General features: G+C 40.7%; 3 protein-coding genes across 5 annotated transcripts in view; 1 reads left to right on the forward strand and 2 right to left on the reverse strand.

Annotated features, from left to right (window-relative positions):
* Nucleotides 1-8,005, reverse strand: part of LOC6577415 — a 32,947-nt gene extending 24,942 nt beyond the window's left edge. For both annotated transcript variants that reach the window (XM_044008774.1, XM_044008775.1), the window contains exon 1: nucleotides 7,881-8,005. The gene's annotated coding sequence lies outside the window, so the exon portion shown is untranslated. The remainder of the gene's footprint in view (nucleotides 1-7,880) is intronic.
* A 4,541-nt stretch (nucleotides 8,006-12,546) lies between these two features.
* On the reverse strand, nucleotides 12,547-18,557 carry LOC6577416 (early boundary activity protein 3). Of its 2 annotated transcripts, none has more exons than XM_032729144.2 (2): nucleotides 18,342-18,557; nucleotides 12,547-14,085 (listed from the first exon to the last, which is right to left on the reverse strand). In XM_032729144.2, the coding sequence occupies exon 2, from the start codon at nucleotides 13,785-13,787 to the stop codon at nucleotides 12,642-12,644; it is 1,146 nt and encodes a 381-aa protein (XP_032585035.1). In that variant the 5' UTR covers nucleotides 13,788-14,085; nucleotides 18,342-18,557; the 3' UTR covers nucleotides 12,547-12,641. The 2 variants fall into 2 exon arrangements, with proteins under 2 accessions (XP_032585035.1, XP_032585034.1); XM_032729143.2 differs by lacking the exon at nucleotides 12,547-14,085 and adding an exon at nucleotides 14,936-16,874 and having other exon boundaries at nucleotides 18,342-18,501.
* LOC6577418 (early boundary activity protein 1) lies at nucleotides 16,932-18,336 on the forward strand. The gene is made up of 2 exons (XM_032729145.2): nucleotides 16,932-17,008; nucleotides 17,074-18,336. Exons 1-2 carry the CDS (start codon nucleotides 17,006-17,008, stop codon nucleotides 18,232-18,234), a joined length of 1,164 nt encoding a protein of 387 aa, XP_032585036.1. The 5' UTR covers nucleotides 16,932-17,005; the 3' UTR covers nucleotides 18,235-18,336.
* Nucleotides 18,558-18,609: the final 52 nt, after the last annotated feature.

Here is an 18,609-nt window from a genome sequence, read left to right on the forward strand (position 1 = left end):
TTATCCACTGCACTCTTAGTTCAGAAGGTTTCCATTGAATGTAAAAAAACATCTCTTGCTAACTCGGACTTAAAGCTGGATAAGAAAAGTTGCTCGACTGACACTTGAGACGTTTGGAAGAGCAAAGCGATTAACGTTTTTTATGTTATTTTTTGTTCTCTTTGTTCTGAGCTGTAAGGCAACACGCAGTAAAATATGAAACGAGAATCAAAGACGAAGGCAACTGGACAAGGGACGACAATGGGCAGACGAGCACAAAAGTGCAGAGAATGAGAAAATAAAAGCGAGAGTCGGAGAGACAGTCGCATGCCGGAACGGAAACGGCAAACGTTGGTCTGAGCGCTGGTCTAATGCCAATGCCAACACCGGATACGGATGTATGACACATGGCCCAGTCACAGTCACACACACACACACACACATGCGCGCAGACATGGAATGTCGTTTCATTGTCGTTTGCGTTAAGTAGGCGACTTTATTAAGCCGAGGACACTGTGGCCAAAAAGTGTGCAACAATGGCCAAAGACAACAAGAAGAAAACAAAAAGGGGGCAAACAATTTCAAAATTTATGCACACAAAAGCCGGAGGCCAATTGGACTAAGACGGCGGGGACTCAGGCAGTAGCTTGGCTGCCTGGCTGCCTGGCTGCCTGGCTGGCTGGCTGCCTGGCTGGCGCAGCTGGGCACGTGTTGGATGTTGCGGCCTTGTGGCAACTGCGCCACAACTTGAGGTGGGGCAGCTCGCAATTTGTTGCTTTATGATATTTATTTTGACGGCAGCAGCGCTTGTGAAATAAAAAGCGACTCATAAATCAGACGCCCTGCAACTCATGACGTGCTTCGTGTGCACTCCCAGTGCAACAATAGCCGCAACGGAAACGGAACTGAGCGCGACCCTAAACAGCAAAACAAACTGGCGTTAAAGACGGCAGCCAGGTGTTGAGCAGGAGTCTTAAACTTGTTATTTATGACAGCGCTTAAGAGCTGCATCTGCTAACGGCATCTGAATTATATTTAAACATTACACTAAACGGCTTTAAGTGTCAATAATCGACGTAGAGGGGGGAGAACTTGAGTGGAACTGTGTTAAGGTGAGTGAGGTAATAATATACATAAGCATATAAAAATGTATTGAAATATACAAATTATAATCATTTTGAGCAAAGTATATGTAGGAGCGTCAATCGGGCTACAATATAAATATATAAATAGGCTGTAAAAGCGAAAGACTTTGATAAAAATATCAATTGTTAGACTAAATAATTAAATAAATTTCAATGCAATTAAATAAAATAAATAAATTTAGATGAAGCTCAAACTAGTTAAATAAATTTAAAATGTTTGTATTATTTCAAATAAATAATAAACTTAAATTACTTGTGTCAAAATTAATAATACATTTTTTAGAAAAATTAAAATTCAATAAATAAAACTAATTCTATTTATTTGATTTGCAATGATATTTACATTAAACAAGAAAATATCAATTTATTAAAAAATGGCTTTTGAATTGAACTTAATTAATAGTTAGTAAAGCTAAAAAAAATATTTTAATGATATTTAAATTAATTAAATTTATAAAAAATATATTGAATAAATTTAAATTTGTAAAATATATTTTTTTTAATATAGTAAAAAATATATATATATTTAATTTACATTAGTTTAAAAATGGTGTGTTTTTTTTATAAATTTCCTAAATTTAAATTAAATTTACATTAAAATTTTTGTCGTTTTTATTTTTATTTATTTATTTTTAATATTATACTATTTATTAAGCGGAACTTAAAATATGAACTAAATAATGATTTTATTCTTATTCTGTATTCTTATAGTCTTTCGTTCGACTCTTTTCAAACATAATATTATTTTATTTAACAAATATATTTTGGGTTCTGATAGAAACTTTTTGTGGTCTACTCAGTGCCACCTGCTGCGCAGCGCCTTCACATCTGGGCCACTCAAGGCGCACTTGACTTTTTCCCTCATTTTTTGGGCCATGAGTGTGATTCTGTGTGTCTGGGTTTGTGTGTTTTTGGGTTTCTGATTGTTGGGCATTTCTCAACGTTGGCTTAAAGTGTCATAAAAATGCCAAGGCATATGTATAATGGTTGCACCACTTACCCACTCACTCACTTATTCACTCAGTCACTCACACACACACACACACACACAGACAGTTAGAACATCAACTCGTACACGCAACCATTTACACACATGACCGGGCAATAGAGTTTTTTTTTTTTTTTGTATAAAGGACTTTTGCTTTAAACGGTAAAAAATGTTTGGTTTTTCTTGAAAGGTAACACAAAAAAATGCTGGCCATGACCAAGGGCTATATTGTGTGCAAAAAAGGCATATTTTTTTCACTACCTTGGGCATCTTATTTACACACACACATACGAAAGTCTAGTGTTGGGTTTCTGTGGTGCCAGCGCCAGCGGCGAAGGAAAACCTTCGTAATCATAATCCAAAAACGACACATTCGGGCACATTTAAACTGATTTCATTAAGAACCTGTGTAATTCATTTTTTCTGTGTGTGTATGTGTATGTGTGTGCGTGCCTCAGTTGCCATTGGTAATACAAGGACAGCAACAGCAACGACAACATAAGCTGAAGAGGAAATTCGCAGGGCGTATGTCTTGACACGCACGGATCAAAGCCACGAAGTGTAGGAAGGCAAAATTATAATGAATTTGTCGTGCATATATTTGAAACGAGTGGTGCGATACACACCCGCACACATACACACAATAACCATAGTTGGACGGAAAAGGAAGGCACACTCAGCTTTTGATTTGCCCTGCTTCACCCGATGGAACTCTACAGATAAGCATTTAAGTGACTTTAGGCCGAACACGGCCCTTGGCATTACTAAGGCAAACGCCTATCGCATCGGAATCATGAACGTGAAATACAAACAAAATGTTATTGTTTTGACAATACCCTGTAGCTCGGCTTGCAAGTCATAAGATTGTTGAGGAAGTGGAATAGAATAGAGAGTGAGAAGAAATATATTGAGCTGGAAATTATTTCCAAGTATCCAAGTATCTATAAGCTGCTGATACACTTTTATACCTCAAATGCTTTACAGGGTATTCAGCAGTTGATTACCGTCAACAATCAACTAATTGTTATTCGAACTAATTATAGATAAATTTGTATGTACACAAGCAAAGGCATCCATAGCCAATGGCTGATTAGGCCTAGCTGTAGGGTATTCAATTGGCGATTACTTTGCTCACTCACTGTGATTATTTTGATGACTACTATTGTCGTTGCTGTTGTTGTTGTTCGATGTATCGATAAATAAATTGAATTAAAGTGAAATCAGTTGCCCTTGGCTGCAATAAATTAATGAAAATGCGACAGGCGACACAATAAAGCGACAAAACTGAGCGAAAGCCACAAAATATAATCAAAGAAATCAGCATAAATCAATGGAACCAATTCCATTGAGGAAGTCCGTCATTCATTGAGCTTCACTTACTGTTGCCAATTTGTAAATTGAAATTGAGGCCATGATGCAACCGGTTGCCCGCCCAAACAGTCATCAAAAGCAGCTTGAGTGGCTTAAGAGCTTGAGATATAAACTTATATTTAATTAAAGTCAAGTGTTGCGCTCTCTGCCTTTGACCCGAATACAAAGCGGGCCGAGCGTCGGTGGGCTGAAAAGAAACTTCTTCTTTATTTTCGGTCATTCACAAACAAATTTGCAACTTGTTCAGTTTTTGGATTTACTTAGAATTAGAGCATGTCAAGGGAAACTTATGCGATATATATTGCCAAAGGGTTTGGCGTCCTTGGCTAGTTACAAACTCATGAAATGCTAAATGTGCGGCAAGAATTTTAGGGGCCAAAAACACACACACACACACACACACACTCATAAACACACCGATGGGGTTTTAGTTTCCAAAGTCAGACCTAAGTCCTAATACGTATACGTAATTTTGTAGTCGAGGCACTGGGAAAATTTCAATTTAATTAGTTGTCAAGTTGGTCTTAAAGTAAAGTCTTAGAAATTGAAAGAATTTTTGGAATGCTCAAAAAATATTTAGTATAGATCATAAGACCAAATTCTTTGAATATAAAATTTAATATAGCACAGCAAAACTTCATTTCACTCTCTTAGAAATTTCACTTTGTGACAGTTTTCATTGCTATTAAAAGTTTTGCTTTATATTCCTGGCAACTAACTATAGAGATATGGGCGAAATATTAGAAAAGTTGAATACTGAAAACTTGGCTAAATATAATAAATATGCTCATATGAAAGGAAAAGAGTAAACTCCATAAGGATAATTTTATGACTTTTGCTTCGTTTTTACTCAACCCAATCGAGCATAAAACGAGCCATTAAACTGACAAGCTTAACTTAGCCCTCGACATAGGCTTTAGCGACACCTTTGAGCAGCAGCAGAAAGTCAGGAATTTAATGCATTGCCATAAGCTCAAGTGAGTCGCTTGCAAATCTCAAAACGTTTTTTGAAATTAAGCACAAATCTGTTTTTACAGCCTCCATGGGGCAAATCATCGGCACAGCGGCTACGAATACCTCGCAGGCCACCTGTCATAAAGTAAAACTCTGGCAATTTATTTATGGCGTCCGGATGAGCAACATTCAGTCACATGCAACGGCGTCATCAGGAGCGAGCTCAGGGCCCAATAAGCGCAATCGAATGAAGATAAATACAAATTTAATGGGCCACAAGCCGCATTTCATAAGCTTATAGCTTATAGCCGATGAACAGCTCTGCGCTATTTGGCAAATTATTAAATTCAATTTCATTTTGCAATTTCGCAATTGGAGAGTGACATTTCGCAGAGAGGACACACAGAGAAATAATCGCATTACTTACGTCAAGTGGCAAAATATTGTTGATGCTCACCGCGATTCCATGTGAGCCCTGGCCGCAACTTTGTATCATCGGCGTGTTTGCATTTACATTTCATTAAAACACACGAACAGGTAAACAAGCCGCAGCCCCCGCCAGCCGAAAGCCACTCACTCAACAAGGATGATGACTGCCTGCTAGTAGCTAACAGACTTGATGGCCGCCATTGAGAATCGTGGAAGGACGATGACAACAGCCACGACGACGATGACGACGACGACGACGACGACAAGTGGCAAATGACAAGGAAAATGTAGAGGGAGGAGCTCTATTTTGTATATCCTTGCCACGGGGGAGAATTCTGATTTTGTTGCAAGACATGTAACATACAAATATAAAGCAATCGAGGTGGAATAGTTTGTTAATTAAGGCAGGTCATTATGCTCCTAAATGGCTTTCAACTATCAGGCAAGTTTGACAAATAACTTGGGGATTCCTAATCACGTAATTCATTATATAACTTTCTTTACCTTTGGAATAGTCATTAATATAACAATTGATTAATATTATAAGCCAAGCAATCGAAGCAGGAGCTTCAATATTTCCTTTCCTATAATTGTTTTCCTGCTTTATTATTTTATAAAACAAACATCTATTCTTTAGTCCTCCCATCTTTTTTTTATTAAATTAAAAAATAATTAGAGTTAATGATTCTTGGGCATTTGATAAGCAAACCCATGTTGCCTGACTCGGCATCAAAGTTATATGATTTTTCTTTTAAAGTAAAAGTACTCTATTGACTCTGATTAGTTTTACGCCTAACTGTTATATCTTTCATCCATCTTAAAATTCTGTCTCTTATAGAATAACCAATTGAAAACTCCATTTACAAATTGTATATAATTTTCATTCCAAGGAAACTCGCTTTACCAACCAAACACAAACTTCTCTTTAATGACAAATATAAATAGCAATTATTTCAGAAAAAACACATTTCGTTCAACATAAAAAAACAATTTAAATGCTTTGCAGTTGAAACGCGATACAGTTTAGGTCTGTTCAACCATATGTCACAACAGGATCAGATTGCCTCAGCGATTGGGTGTTATAGATACAGACATTGGGTGGCAACAGCTTCAAACCCCTTTCAGAATATATGTATTTGTGTATACATGATTTATTGCTTGGCAGTGCAGCTGAATCATTTTGTTTAGCTGCCATAAAAAACGTGCTCAAAAAATTTGCTTAACTCAAAGGTCTTGTTCTAGCTGAGCTAACGAAAAGCCTTTGACTCTTTTAATCTTTTCGAACATTGCTAATTTACATCTTTATATAAAGGGGCGTGTGGTCCGCACACACCTTCATAACTTGATAAATTCTTAATATGTTTCGCTTTTTATTTGACTGCAACTGTACATGTGTGCGTGTGTGTGTATTTCAAGGCACTTCTTATGACCTGGCCAGAGTGTGGAAACGTGACTGGCCCGAGGCGACGGCGACGGCGACGACGATGACGGCGGTATTCGGATTGCGCATACGGCGCGCGTCTAGCAGCTGAATGAAAATGAAGTGAATGCCTCAATTAGTTTATGTTACGCCCGAATAAACACACGTTAAAAGTGCGTGTAAACAGAGCGGCGAAATAATAACGCCTGGTACGATGGGCAAACAATAAAAGCACTGACCAAATTAGGCAGCCAGCACGCCACGCCTATAGCGCCCTAGATGAGTGACCGCCAAGCTCAACAAAACCAAACCGACAGCCCGGCCGCCCGACCGCCCGCTCAACCACCCATCGCAAAACAAACAGAACTGTCACTTGTCACTGGCGCCTGTGGGGCAGGCGGCTTAGACAAAGGTAAGTTGGGTGTGGGAGGAGGCGGTGGTGCAGCCAGAGGTGCGCTCCGGGCCGCTGGTCAGATAATTTCCTTTGTTCTGTATGGCAAATGCTTTTTTATATTTTTTCCATTTTTTTTTTTACAATTTTTTGTTATTTTCTTATTTTTTTTTTTTTGTGTTTTACTGGAGGTTCTTGTCAGCTATTTTTCCGCTTATTTTATCACGTTTTGTTGCCTGTTTATACACATTCTGTTATGCCCCTCCATTGTGCTCACTTGTGAGTGTGTCGCAACTCAGGCTCAGACAGGTAGCAGCAATATGCAAATCAAACAAAGAGCCCCGCGCACAGGAAGCGACGCTGACAGCGCCGCCAAATGGAAGCTGAGGAACGCGAGTGCCCATCAATATGGATTTCACGTGCCTTCACACTGGCTGAGAGGGCAGCGCCGCCGAGGGCGACAGCTGATGCCCTAACAAGACGTTGATCTAATGCAATCACCTCAAATTGTGACATTGGCAAGCGGCGTTTGTGTCATGTCATTTAATATATCACTCGCTTATATTTTGTTAACAAAATATTAAAGTCGCTTTAAATATAAATAAATTACATTTATACTTATTTACTTTTGTAGTGTGTAAAGCGTGTATTTGATTTATTTACGGATTATTTAATTTTGTAATATTTTGTAAATTAATTTAAAGATTATTTACTTTTCAACTTTAGTTTATTTATTTTTTTTTTGTATTTTATTTACTGAGAGAATACAAATTTTATTACTTGATCATATATAAATTTATTCATCTGAGTATTATCATAAATGTTGATGTTGAATTTGTTTGTTTAATTTCATTTTCAAAAATTTTACGTCCCTTTAAAAACGTCTTTTTGCGCTTGTTTCACACAGGCAAAGTTTATGTCTTGAAATAAATTCCATTTATTCCGCTATATTTTTGATTTATAAACAAACTTTGATATGGTAAAAATATACTTCAAAGCTGTCAAATTTGCTTTGTGCGGATTTTTATTGTTTTATTTATTTGATTCACCAAAATCTGAGGTTCTCTCTGCAACGAGCAGTAAATTCATTTCTATTTTCGTATTTCATTTATTTATTTGCATTGTTTTGTTGTAAACAAACAGGTAAATTGGCTGTCATAATAAAGCTGATTAGATCGTTTGTGGCTCAAAACGGCAACTAACCATTTGATTTCCTTTGCACCGAATGTTAGAAACAATCGCGTATACGCCTAGAGTGCCTCGTGCATTCGACTCGTTGTCGCTGAAACATGCGCGTCGCGTGTGCTCTCAACTCAACGTCCGCGTTTCGACTGAGACAAACAGCAGTCGAGCATACACATACACACACACACTCACGCATACCAGCTCAGCTGCCAGAGGCTGCGCCGAGTGATGTTAGCCGAGTGGCCGAGTTAACAGTCGGTTAGCAGACCTTTAGCAGCAAGAGCAGCAGCAACAGCAGCAGCAACAGCTGAGCTGGTAATTCATTCATAATTATTTTGAGTGAATTTCGGTACTTGGGGGCGCAATCTGCTGCGCTGCGAATCAATTTACTTAAGGAAAAATGTGCCACTGGGGAGCAACTGGGCATCGCGTGTCCTAGGCGCAGATATTAAGCAGACAATTCAAGAAATGCCTATGGCATATACACAAACAAATACATATATACAAATAAATATACAGATATATATGCAAAGCAGCAGAGCAATAACCCTTAGTGGAAGTAAAAGTTGACCTTTTTTTGCTGGAAATAAAAAATAACATGCAAAGAAATAAATGCGCGTGAAATGTCAAAATCAGTGTGGAGCCTAGTAGCCTAGGAGTCCTGGAGGGGAGGCCAAAAAAAAAAATAAATAAATAAAAGCAACAACAAAATATGTATATAATAAGAAAACATAGAGCAGAAAGATGACAGCGCATAAACAGAAAACAAGCAAATGCCAATGCCAATGCCAAGGCAATCAAGAAAATTTGCTTCAACAAATGGCAATGGCAAATAAGAGAGCGCAAAATACAAGAAAGTCAAGTGTTTGCTCGAGCTCTAGATGATGATGACGATGTTGTTGCCTTAACACACACACACACTCACACACAGACACTTTCACTTTGGCTGCCTTTGTGGCTGCCCAAAACTAACCATAAGCTCGTAAGCGCTTTGATATTCCTGTGGGTTCCCTGGCAGCCATCGCCCAAGGCACTTAAAATTGCAACTTAGCTCATGCAACAAAATGTTGCATCTGGTAATTGCTGCAGCTACTGGCGAGAGTCCCCCTGTCTGGCTTCATCACAGTGGCCACAGTTTGCATTGTGCTGACAATTTTTCAAGCTATTCTTCTTACTTTTGCATACCCATAAAAGTTATAACCCAAAGCTGGATTTATTGTGCTTAGAGCTTAGACAAACAATTTCCAAATTAGACCACAGCCAGGGCCAGCCACACGCACAGCTCCGGCGCCCATCAGCTCACCCCACTTCATCTGTTGACTGTCGCCCGTCTGTCTGCCTGCCTCCTGCTGTGCACTGCAGGCGGCCGGGGCTGAGCTTCAGCCTGAAGACTTTGAATATGTGCTCTGTGTGGGTTTATTAAACTAAATTGAGCCCCCTCTTTCACTAGCCCCCCCAGACCGCCCTGGCCCTTTGGCACCCGCCGTTATCTGTCGAATGCAACTTTTGGCTTTACCATGTCAAATTGTCGCCTCAATGCTCAGAGTCCTGAAAGTAGATAGTGTGTGAAGGCAGAAAATATATACAACAGCAGCAGCAGCCGCAACAATAAAACAAAAAGCCACCAAACAAAAGAGAAAAAAGACAAAAACTTTGGCAATTCTAAAAGTTGAAGAGTTTTTTGTGGCTTTATAAAGAGCTATTGATTTATTTCTCAGTAATTAATGAAGTTCGTATTAGGTTAAGTTTAAGCTCAAGCTTTATCATTCAACTGAACTTCACGTTCTCCATATGAATTCAAATTGTCTGTCTGCAATTAATCATGAGAAGCTTTTATATTTTTTCTTCTTCACGTCGATATTGAGTGAATATTATTTATACGGTTTATTTAGATCCATTAATGAGCTGTGGGTGGCATTTTCCCACACAATTCGCTACATTCTTTTTAACCTGGCCAAGCGGAATTCCATTGATACTTCTTAAACACACACGCACGCCCCGCTGACTTTTATGAAACTAACCACTTAATCACCATATCATATCGCTACCATAAAAAACCCAACAACAACTTCATCAATATTTATGTGTGTGTGTGTGTGTGTGCGTGTGTGTGTGTGTGTTGTTAGTGCACACATGAGATTTAAGCATTTCTTCCGTATTCTGACCAGGCATCGCTTCGAATCGAATCGTACGCTGCTGTCTATCTGCCTGAATACTATTGACTAGCTGATTATTTTTATTTGGTTCTCGCAAACGCTTCGAGTGAGATATAAAACTATGGCACTGCCCTGCCTACAGGGCAAATATAAACATTTATATACGATTAAGTGTGCTGTTTATTTTGATGTTTGGTTTAGTGCTTCCGCTCCTGCAGCTTCTCTATGGCTACGTCTGGGCCGCCGAGGCAGGGCTGTGTCTGCTCAGATATTGCGTATACGCCGCATTAAATGGCCCAGAAAGAGATGGACAAACAGAGATGAGAGTTTCGCAAGCAACAAAGCGCAACAGAGAGGGAAACAAAAAGAAAACGAAAACAAACTCTTGGCATATTAATGTCGAAGTGCTTAGAGTGCCGTTCATATCGAAATTGAATTCAAACGTTGTGCGGCGACACGGTAAATCAATAAAAAACTAATCAAAAAATCAAAAGCAAACATTGGGAATTTGTTGAACACCAAATTGAGTGTCAACAGATTATCTATCAATATATGAGTGCGTGTGCTTGTGTATGTGTGTGTGTGTGTATATGTGTGGCTGCCTGTAAAGAAGTTGAATAAAGTTCATAAAAAAGAAAACAAAAACATTTTACAAAAAGTCAAATTAACGCTTAGCTTCAACCAAATTTCATTTCATTTCAAATGCAAACCAATTAAATTAAAAGCATAATATGCCAATGTTGTCTGTCACTCATAAATACCCTGTGAACAACAGCGAAATATAGGGTATGCTGCATATTAAGAAGAAGATTTTCGGGAATTTGACACTAGTTAAATTTATATTTAAATTACAATTTTAAATATATTTTCTATTGAAAATTGATCTCTGATGTAAATCCAGTTTGAGGTAATTACAAAAAATAATGTTTATATTAATTAGTAATATAATTAATAGAATATTAAGTATTAGTAGTTCATACTTAAATGCCTTTAGTCTATAATAATATAATGTTGGGCAGTTTCTAATGCAAAACAAAAAAAAAAATTATTAAAATAAATATGTATGTATTATCATTAATAAAAAGATTGGGCAATCAGATGGCACGACAAACTGATTGACTGAAATGTTTTATTGGCATTTCCGATTTCTATTACCAATTTCATGATAATACGATTTAATGATAATATGTTAGATAAGTTAGACTAAGAGCTATAAATCACTTAATATTAATATTAATATTATTAAATGGATTTAATCAATTTATAAAGCTTAATGGATTCGATTTACGATAAATTCGAGAGTATCTCAACGCAGAAACTCCAAGTTTGTATGCTTATTTTTAAATTGTGTTTTATTTTAACCACCCGCAACGACATTTTCGGTCATTTTACAATTTCAATTTATGCAAATGCAACAGCCGAGCATATTACCAGGGAGAGAGAGAGTGAGAGAAAGAGAGAGTGAGAGAAAGAGGGGGAAAGACAAACTGAAGCCACAGGCTTTAATGCTCATTAGGATGTTGCCGCAAACCCACTCAGCATATACAAGGGTCGCATTTTCTGTGGGACTGAAGAGCTAAGCAGTGTTTATATATAGAGAAAGAAAGAGAGAGAGAGAGAGAGAGGGAGAATGTCGCCTGCATATTTACAATTGCTTGTGTATGAGAATAAACACAATGCTCCAAAATTACATTTTTATCAAGAGTTTATGTCGAGTGCGCAGCTCGCCAATTCCACGGCCAAAGCCAGTTGCCATTTAAAATGCAAAATGTCTGGTCTTGGCGCTTTAAGCCAGCCGAAATGCATGCAATTAATTTGAACTTACGACTCAACGAGTCACTGGCAACGGCTGTTGCATTCCTCTGGCATTTCACTGCTTGCGGGTCTTACGATATTTTAATGACGCTGCTACCAATGACTGCTGCCTTGGGAGAAGAAAACCCCCATTTATAACAGCCGAATAATAGAAAACGGTTTTATTCAACTTTTTAAGAGCGAGCTTTAACTGGCAACATTGAAGCAGCGTAGATCGTGGTGCAGTGAATTGTTGGAATGGGATGTTGGAGGAGCAACATATAGGATTACCAAGTATAAATGAAATAAAAAATAGTTGCAATTAAACAACATAAGTCTCATGTGATATTATTAAATTTAATATATTGTCATATCATAATCAGCTCTTATAGGTCTTCTTCTATACTTGCTGGTATGTCAGCAAATTTCAAACTTCGTTTGAATAAGAGCAATAAGATTGTACTCAAAAATTCCCAGCCTTCATTAAGAACATGTTGCGAGAGTAGAAGAGAATCTCTAGGGCATTATGACTAAATTTTCTGGCTGAATATTTAGCAGCTAAATCTTACAGCAAAGATAGAAGTTTAGAAATGATTGTGAATATTCTCTTAAAAAATAATAATATTATTAGTTTTTTCTTAGAAAGTTCTTCAATATTAAGAAAAATGATGAAGTTAAATAAAATGATGAAACCCATAACTATTTTTGTTTTATTATTTTTTATTTTCATTTAAATTTCTAAATCTTATTCTTATACTATGTAACTATAAAATATAACTCATATAATATTGTGGAACTGTGTTCTCAACATAAGCAGCTCCGTCTGCATTTAATGCAATTCGTCGCCTGAGTTGGAAGCGACCGGAATTTTGGCCTGACCCATGCGGCACTTCAGGTTCTGGTTGATGTTGTCTACCATGTCGAAGGCTTCGATGATCAGTTCGGCCTCGTTCTGCGCCTTTTCGCTCATCTGCTCGAGGCTGCGGCGCAGCTGTTTGTGCTCCCCGCTGGCGTCTCGCTGCTCGGCACGCTGGAACAGCGTGTTGCTGGCCCGGGCAAAGAGAGCAGCCGTGCCACTGCCGTGTTGCAGCTGACGGTCGAGCTCATCGGGCAGCGGGAACTCTAGCTCCAGGGCGAAGCGGCGCAGCTGCTCGAACTTGTGCTTCATCTGCTTCTCATTCTGGCTGTAGCTGATGACGACAGCTTGCAGCACCACCTCGCTGCCAGGCAGCTGGATGTAGGCGATGACGTCCTTGAAGTGATTCTCCTGGCGCCACACTGTGCGGCTATAGGGGATTACCTGGTAGACAACCATTTCGGGCTCGGGGCTGTACTGCACGAGGAGCCAAGTGTTCTCGTCCATCGACTCCTGGGCGGCGTCCAGTTGCTCATCGAAGGCGTGATCGAAGCAGCGCGCCTTCAGGTGCAGCAACACCTTCTCCATATAGTTGCGCTTCTCGTAGGCGTACAGCACATGGCCAATGCAGCCCGGGCCCAGTTTGACCAGCGGCGTGCCACCCAGCTCGGGCTTGGTGCTCAGCCAGGCAACGCGGCTCGGCGATATCAGCTTGTGCACCAGGCGCTCTCCCGCTGCATCCTCCTCGTTGTATTGCACTAGCAGTTGGCGTGTATCGTCCTCCTCCTCCTTCTGCTCCTTGCTCATGGCCAAGAGGGCGGCGTCGACCAGCTTCCGCTCATCGGCGGCCAAAATGAGTTTCGCCTCCAGCTTGACACCATTCACCCGAAACTCCACGAACCGCGTCATATATTTATCGGAGACGTCTGTCTCCAGCAGCTCCATGCTGTGCAGCACGCAGTAGCGCTTCTTGCCATTCGGCTCACCGTTGTCCATGGCGCCTTCGTCCACCTCGGCCAGAAACCAGGAGAGACGCGTTGCTGCCGCAGCACCTGTATTACCGGCCACGCCACAAATTGCCGAGTCATCCAAGCCACTGTCGTTGCTGATGTTGCTCATGATTGCAGAGTTATTAATGATTTTGTAAGTTGTGGGTATCGAAACGTTCTGTTGCTTTGCTCTTGGCAAACTGATGATCTGTGCTCGCCAACGCAGCCTTTTAAGGGGCAGCTCCTGTTGCCCTTTCTGACAGGTAGTCAAGATATCAACGCATTATGACCTGAAAGTTGCGCGGATTAACCCATTTGCTGATTTGTCGCGCAGCTGCGAGGGTTATCGGCCATAAAGGATTTTGTCACCCACTTTCCAGGCTTCAGACTTGCTTAACCTATTCGTACTGTACCTGCGCTGAAAAGGTCTGCTATGCATTACTTATTGTTATTGCCTTAAAATTTTCCATTCGAAATAATGTCACTGTCAATACATTTTGTTCTTTTTTTCTGAGTTTAAAAATATTTCAGTAAGTATGTTATCACGAATCAAGCCTTGAAAATAATTATAATAATATAGGATAGTAAATTAAAGCAGGTAAAATCGAAATACTATCATTTAGGGCCTGAAACATGAAATATATTCTCCTGTAAGCAACATGAGACTAATCAAAAAGCATATATTATTGTATTTGTTTTTATGAAATAATTTATTTTATTTATTTCATAAATGTTGGTGCTTCACATGGATATTTAAAGGATGTGGAATTATGAAAAATTAATATCTATGATTGTAAAAATGTTGAAGATTCATTTACAAATATTTTTTATATCTGGCAACATGTCTAATTTAAAAAAAAAAAAAAAAAAAAAAAAAAAAAACTATTGCTTAAAAAACGTCAAATCAAATTGCTGCAGACTTTCTTTTAAAATTTACTAAAAATTATACAGCGTCTTTAAGACACTAAGTACAAAAAGTAATAGTACTTAAAACATTCATATTTGGTTTTACTTTTGTATGTAAATAAGAATGAAAGTTTACACTTCCTATGTTGCAATCCATTAATTTTTCATTTAAAAATATGCAATAATTAATTATTTGTAAGAAAATATTTTATTTGAACGTTTTGCAAAAAAGATCCAATTGTAGCTAGCCAATTGATAAAAGGTAGGACAGACATTTAAGAAAGTTCCCCAATCTATTGCATATATCGCTTGCTTGATCAATCAGCATTAGGAAAAAAAAAATTTTTTTTGTTAAATGAAATCAGCAATACATATTTTTGCAAACAAATTTAAAGCTTTTATTCTGATAAATTTCCCAGAGTAATTTAACTTACTTAGCCAACGTTCTTATGAATCAGCAATCGTGAAAAGGGTTCTTTGTTGCTGCTCAAATTGATAGCTACTCTATCGGCCGGCACTCCCAGCACTTTGGTGATGAACTCTTGTGTGCGCGAGTCCAGATTGAAGATAGACTCGCTAGTCTCTTCAGCCTCAGATCCAGCCTTATCCCTTGGACTGCTGTGCGGCATAAGCTCAAATGGTATGCCCAGTGGACGGCCAATTGGTGTGATAGTGCTACGCACATCGACTGCACAATAGGTGCGAATGTCATCGAAGAAGCCCTTGTTGACGGCCTCATGGACGGCCGTGTTGGTGGCCAGCAAACAGCCGAGAACTTGGTGCGACGCCTTCAGCTGCACGCTGATGTGATAGACATTGTCAGCACGGAGGAGTATAGCGAACTGAATATCCTTGGGGCTTCGATTCCCCATCAACTTTTTCAGCTCACCGGCTAGATCATGGACCACCAGCTGCTCTCTGTTCGAACAGCTCTTACAAATGTTCGAGGACTGACGACGCAGCTGAATTGGGGGCTCAGTGCATTTACAATCACAGCGCCTGAATGTCTTTTGTAGAGTTTTGCAGGGCTTTATGAGGAATGAGCATCCGTCATGGTGCTGCTTACATTCCGTGAATATCCTGGGATCTAGCGATCTATCAGCAGTATGATAATTCGATTTTTCAGCTGTTAAATTATGCGGACAGTGAGTAGAGGGCTTCGCAGCGAGTCCTGTCTTGGGTATCCTGTAGACCTTCCAATCAGCTTCGCTCTGGCCGCATGCACTCCTACAGCCTTCGTTAAATAGTACAATCAAGTCTTTTGAGTTCTTTTCTTCCGGATTGCAGCTTACATGCCCTTCGGTTGGCCCCAACGCCTTCGATTTCAGTAATGCGATATTTGTATGCAGCTCATTCACTCCGAGCTCAAGTCTGTCAACTTGATGTTTGATTCTGCCTAGTTGGTTATCCATTTTCTGTATGGACTCGCAGCTGTAGTATTTCTCCACCTCGCCGTGGTCCGTGTTGCTAACGACAATCTTTGCTGACCTGTGATCCCTTTCATCTTGTTCCTTTCCATTTTTCTCAGATGTCACAACTATGGTTGGATGCTTGAAATGTTTCTCTGGATTCCAATAGGTTCTTTCATCTTCTGCTATATTTTGCTTATTCAAATTGAATAAGCTCCGATCCTCCAATCGAACTGCTTTGACTGCCAATTGCTTGGAGTCAACCGGCTCAGGTTTACTGTCAGGTGAATCGTCTCGGGTTTGAATGAAGTTTCTCACTTTATAGCCAGAGCGCGCATTTGGCTGCCTGTTGGTTGATGTTGACTCGGATGCCTCACTCGGTCGGTTGATGCTCGCAGAGGTATAATAATACTCAGAGAGAGGTTTCTTGATTTCATTGCGTTCGTGCGGCAGTATGTCGGATCGAATTAAATTGCTCGCATTAGGATCCTGCTGTTTGACGAGTACCTCTCGTGGCTCCGGCTGCTGAGTTTCGACGATTGTGACTCTACGCTTTTTCGAATTGTCCGACAATAGTCGGAGATTATTGATCGGTTCGGTCTGAGTTTCCCTGTGCTGAAAAGCTGGCCTGCTTTTCGGGGCACAGCTATTGTCCTGCGCTGCGATTGGATCCACTTCATCGAAAACGATGCATGTGGGCCGTCTTCCACAACCAGGTAGATGTTGAGTGGCATTCGAGTGCTGCCCTGGCACATCATCGTTGCCGGGACATCTGTGCAGCGATCCGCCTGCAGGTAGGCGAGACTTCTTGTGGATCGCTGTCGGCACTGATCCGCGTTGCCTGTGCATCCAATGCAGCCGGTACAGAGCTCTCAAATATTTTCTATAGGTGCATATGACATCTGCAAAGCGAAGAGCAATAAATCGGGTATGTTGTAGAATTTACCTGATCTCGCTCGTATTGGCTAGGGTATAAAAGAGCGAGGCTTATTAAGCAGGGCATTCAGTCTTCAATTGGACAACAAACGTGAACATGGTGAGTGCACACACTACTCTTGCTCTATTACTAGATCATTTTGAACTCAATTTTCTCTTTCCTAGATCAATCGCCGTCAACGCTTGGAATTTGCGCTCAGCATTTTGCCGTACGACCACAGAACTGTGGAGCTGTCGCCGGCACAGAAGCAGGTGGAGCAAATCATCACACGACTGCGCACGGACGACACCTCCGGCGAGGAGGAGAGCGAGGATGAGAAGATGCGCCAGAAGCAGAGCAGCGCTACCGGCTTCGCCGAGCAGACGATGCGCTGCATCGAGCAAGCCGAAGCCGACGGCGTTGTCTACCCGAAGCCTAAGAAAATGCTGAGCACATTGGCGACGCTGACGCTGGCTGCTGAGAAGCTGCTGAAAACACAGTGCAAGGTGGACGAGGAGAACGTGGAAGAGCAGGACGATTTTAACGAGGACTCGGCCATGGATGCGGAGACGGCACTGGCCAAGCTCGATCGCCGCGAGCTCATGGAGAACTCCATTCAGGCAGTGAACCAAGCACGGCTCAAGATGCTGCAGCGTTGGGAGCGCAGCAAGCGCAAGGCGCTCGACCTGCTCATGCTCGAGATCGAGAAGCTGCAGACCATGGACCAGGAGCATGAGCATCGAGCGGCACACTTCGACTTGTTCCGCGAGGGCACTGACGAGCACAACACCTCCACGCCCAAGACCAACGAGGACGACGACGATGAGAAGGAGAATGACAATGTCATTGAGCTGGACGATGACGATGAGGAATATGTGCCGCACGGTGCTGGCAACAGCAACAAACGCAAGCGGCTGAAGAAGCTCGTGACATCCACGCCGAATGGCAAATTATTTCTTCCGCACTTTGAGTTCGATCGTGATGGCAAGTCGCCCATGGTCACCATTGGGCCGAATGGCACGCAGATATCGCGTGCTACACTGCAGAGCATAAACTGGAGCATGTCTGGCCCGGCCATAACACGAAAGTTGCTCTGTGAGATCTTCGATCGGGACACCTTGGCCTTCCACACGCTCTCTGGCAAGCCCTCGCCGGCATTCAAGGACTGCGCTCGGCCCAGCAAGCAGCAGCTGGACCCACTCAAGGTGGCCGACCTGGTCTACCTGATGACCAACAGCATGCAGATGACGCCCAAAGAGGTGCGCACAGCCATCACGACCAAGTGCGCCGACGAAAACAAAATGCTGCGCACTCGACTGCAGCGACGTCCACGCAAAACCATCTAATCCTAAATATCCTATCGTATTCTAGCGACTAAGACTTAGCTATAGGCCCAGTGCATCGAATTTTAAATTTCTATAGAATAAACACATTTACTGCATATCGAATTCACCTGAGTTAATGTTGCCGTGGGGTGGGACTACATATATCTCGAACATTTGTGCCCATCCAAATGCACATCCAAAAAGAGTTACGAATTTTGAATTTTTAAAACAGAAATATGGACTACTATGTTGGAATTCGACTTAACTGGAAAGCACGATTGATATTTACGAATGTGTTGTACATTTTGGGATATTTAGCTATGCAAATGGAATGACTAATGGGCTCTTCAGATGGAATGCATAATACTCTGATTTTTATAAATTTTTGTTATATTG

This window comes from Drosophila mojavensis, unplaced genomic scaffold (genome assembly GCF_018153725.1).
Source record: "Drosophila mojavensis isolate 15081-1352.22 unplaced genomic scaffold, ASM1815372v1 contig_36, whole genome shotgun sequence".
Classification (NCBI taxonomy): Eukaryota; Metazoa; Arthropoda; class Insecta; order Diptera; family Drosophilidae; genus Drosophila; species Drosophila mojavensis.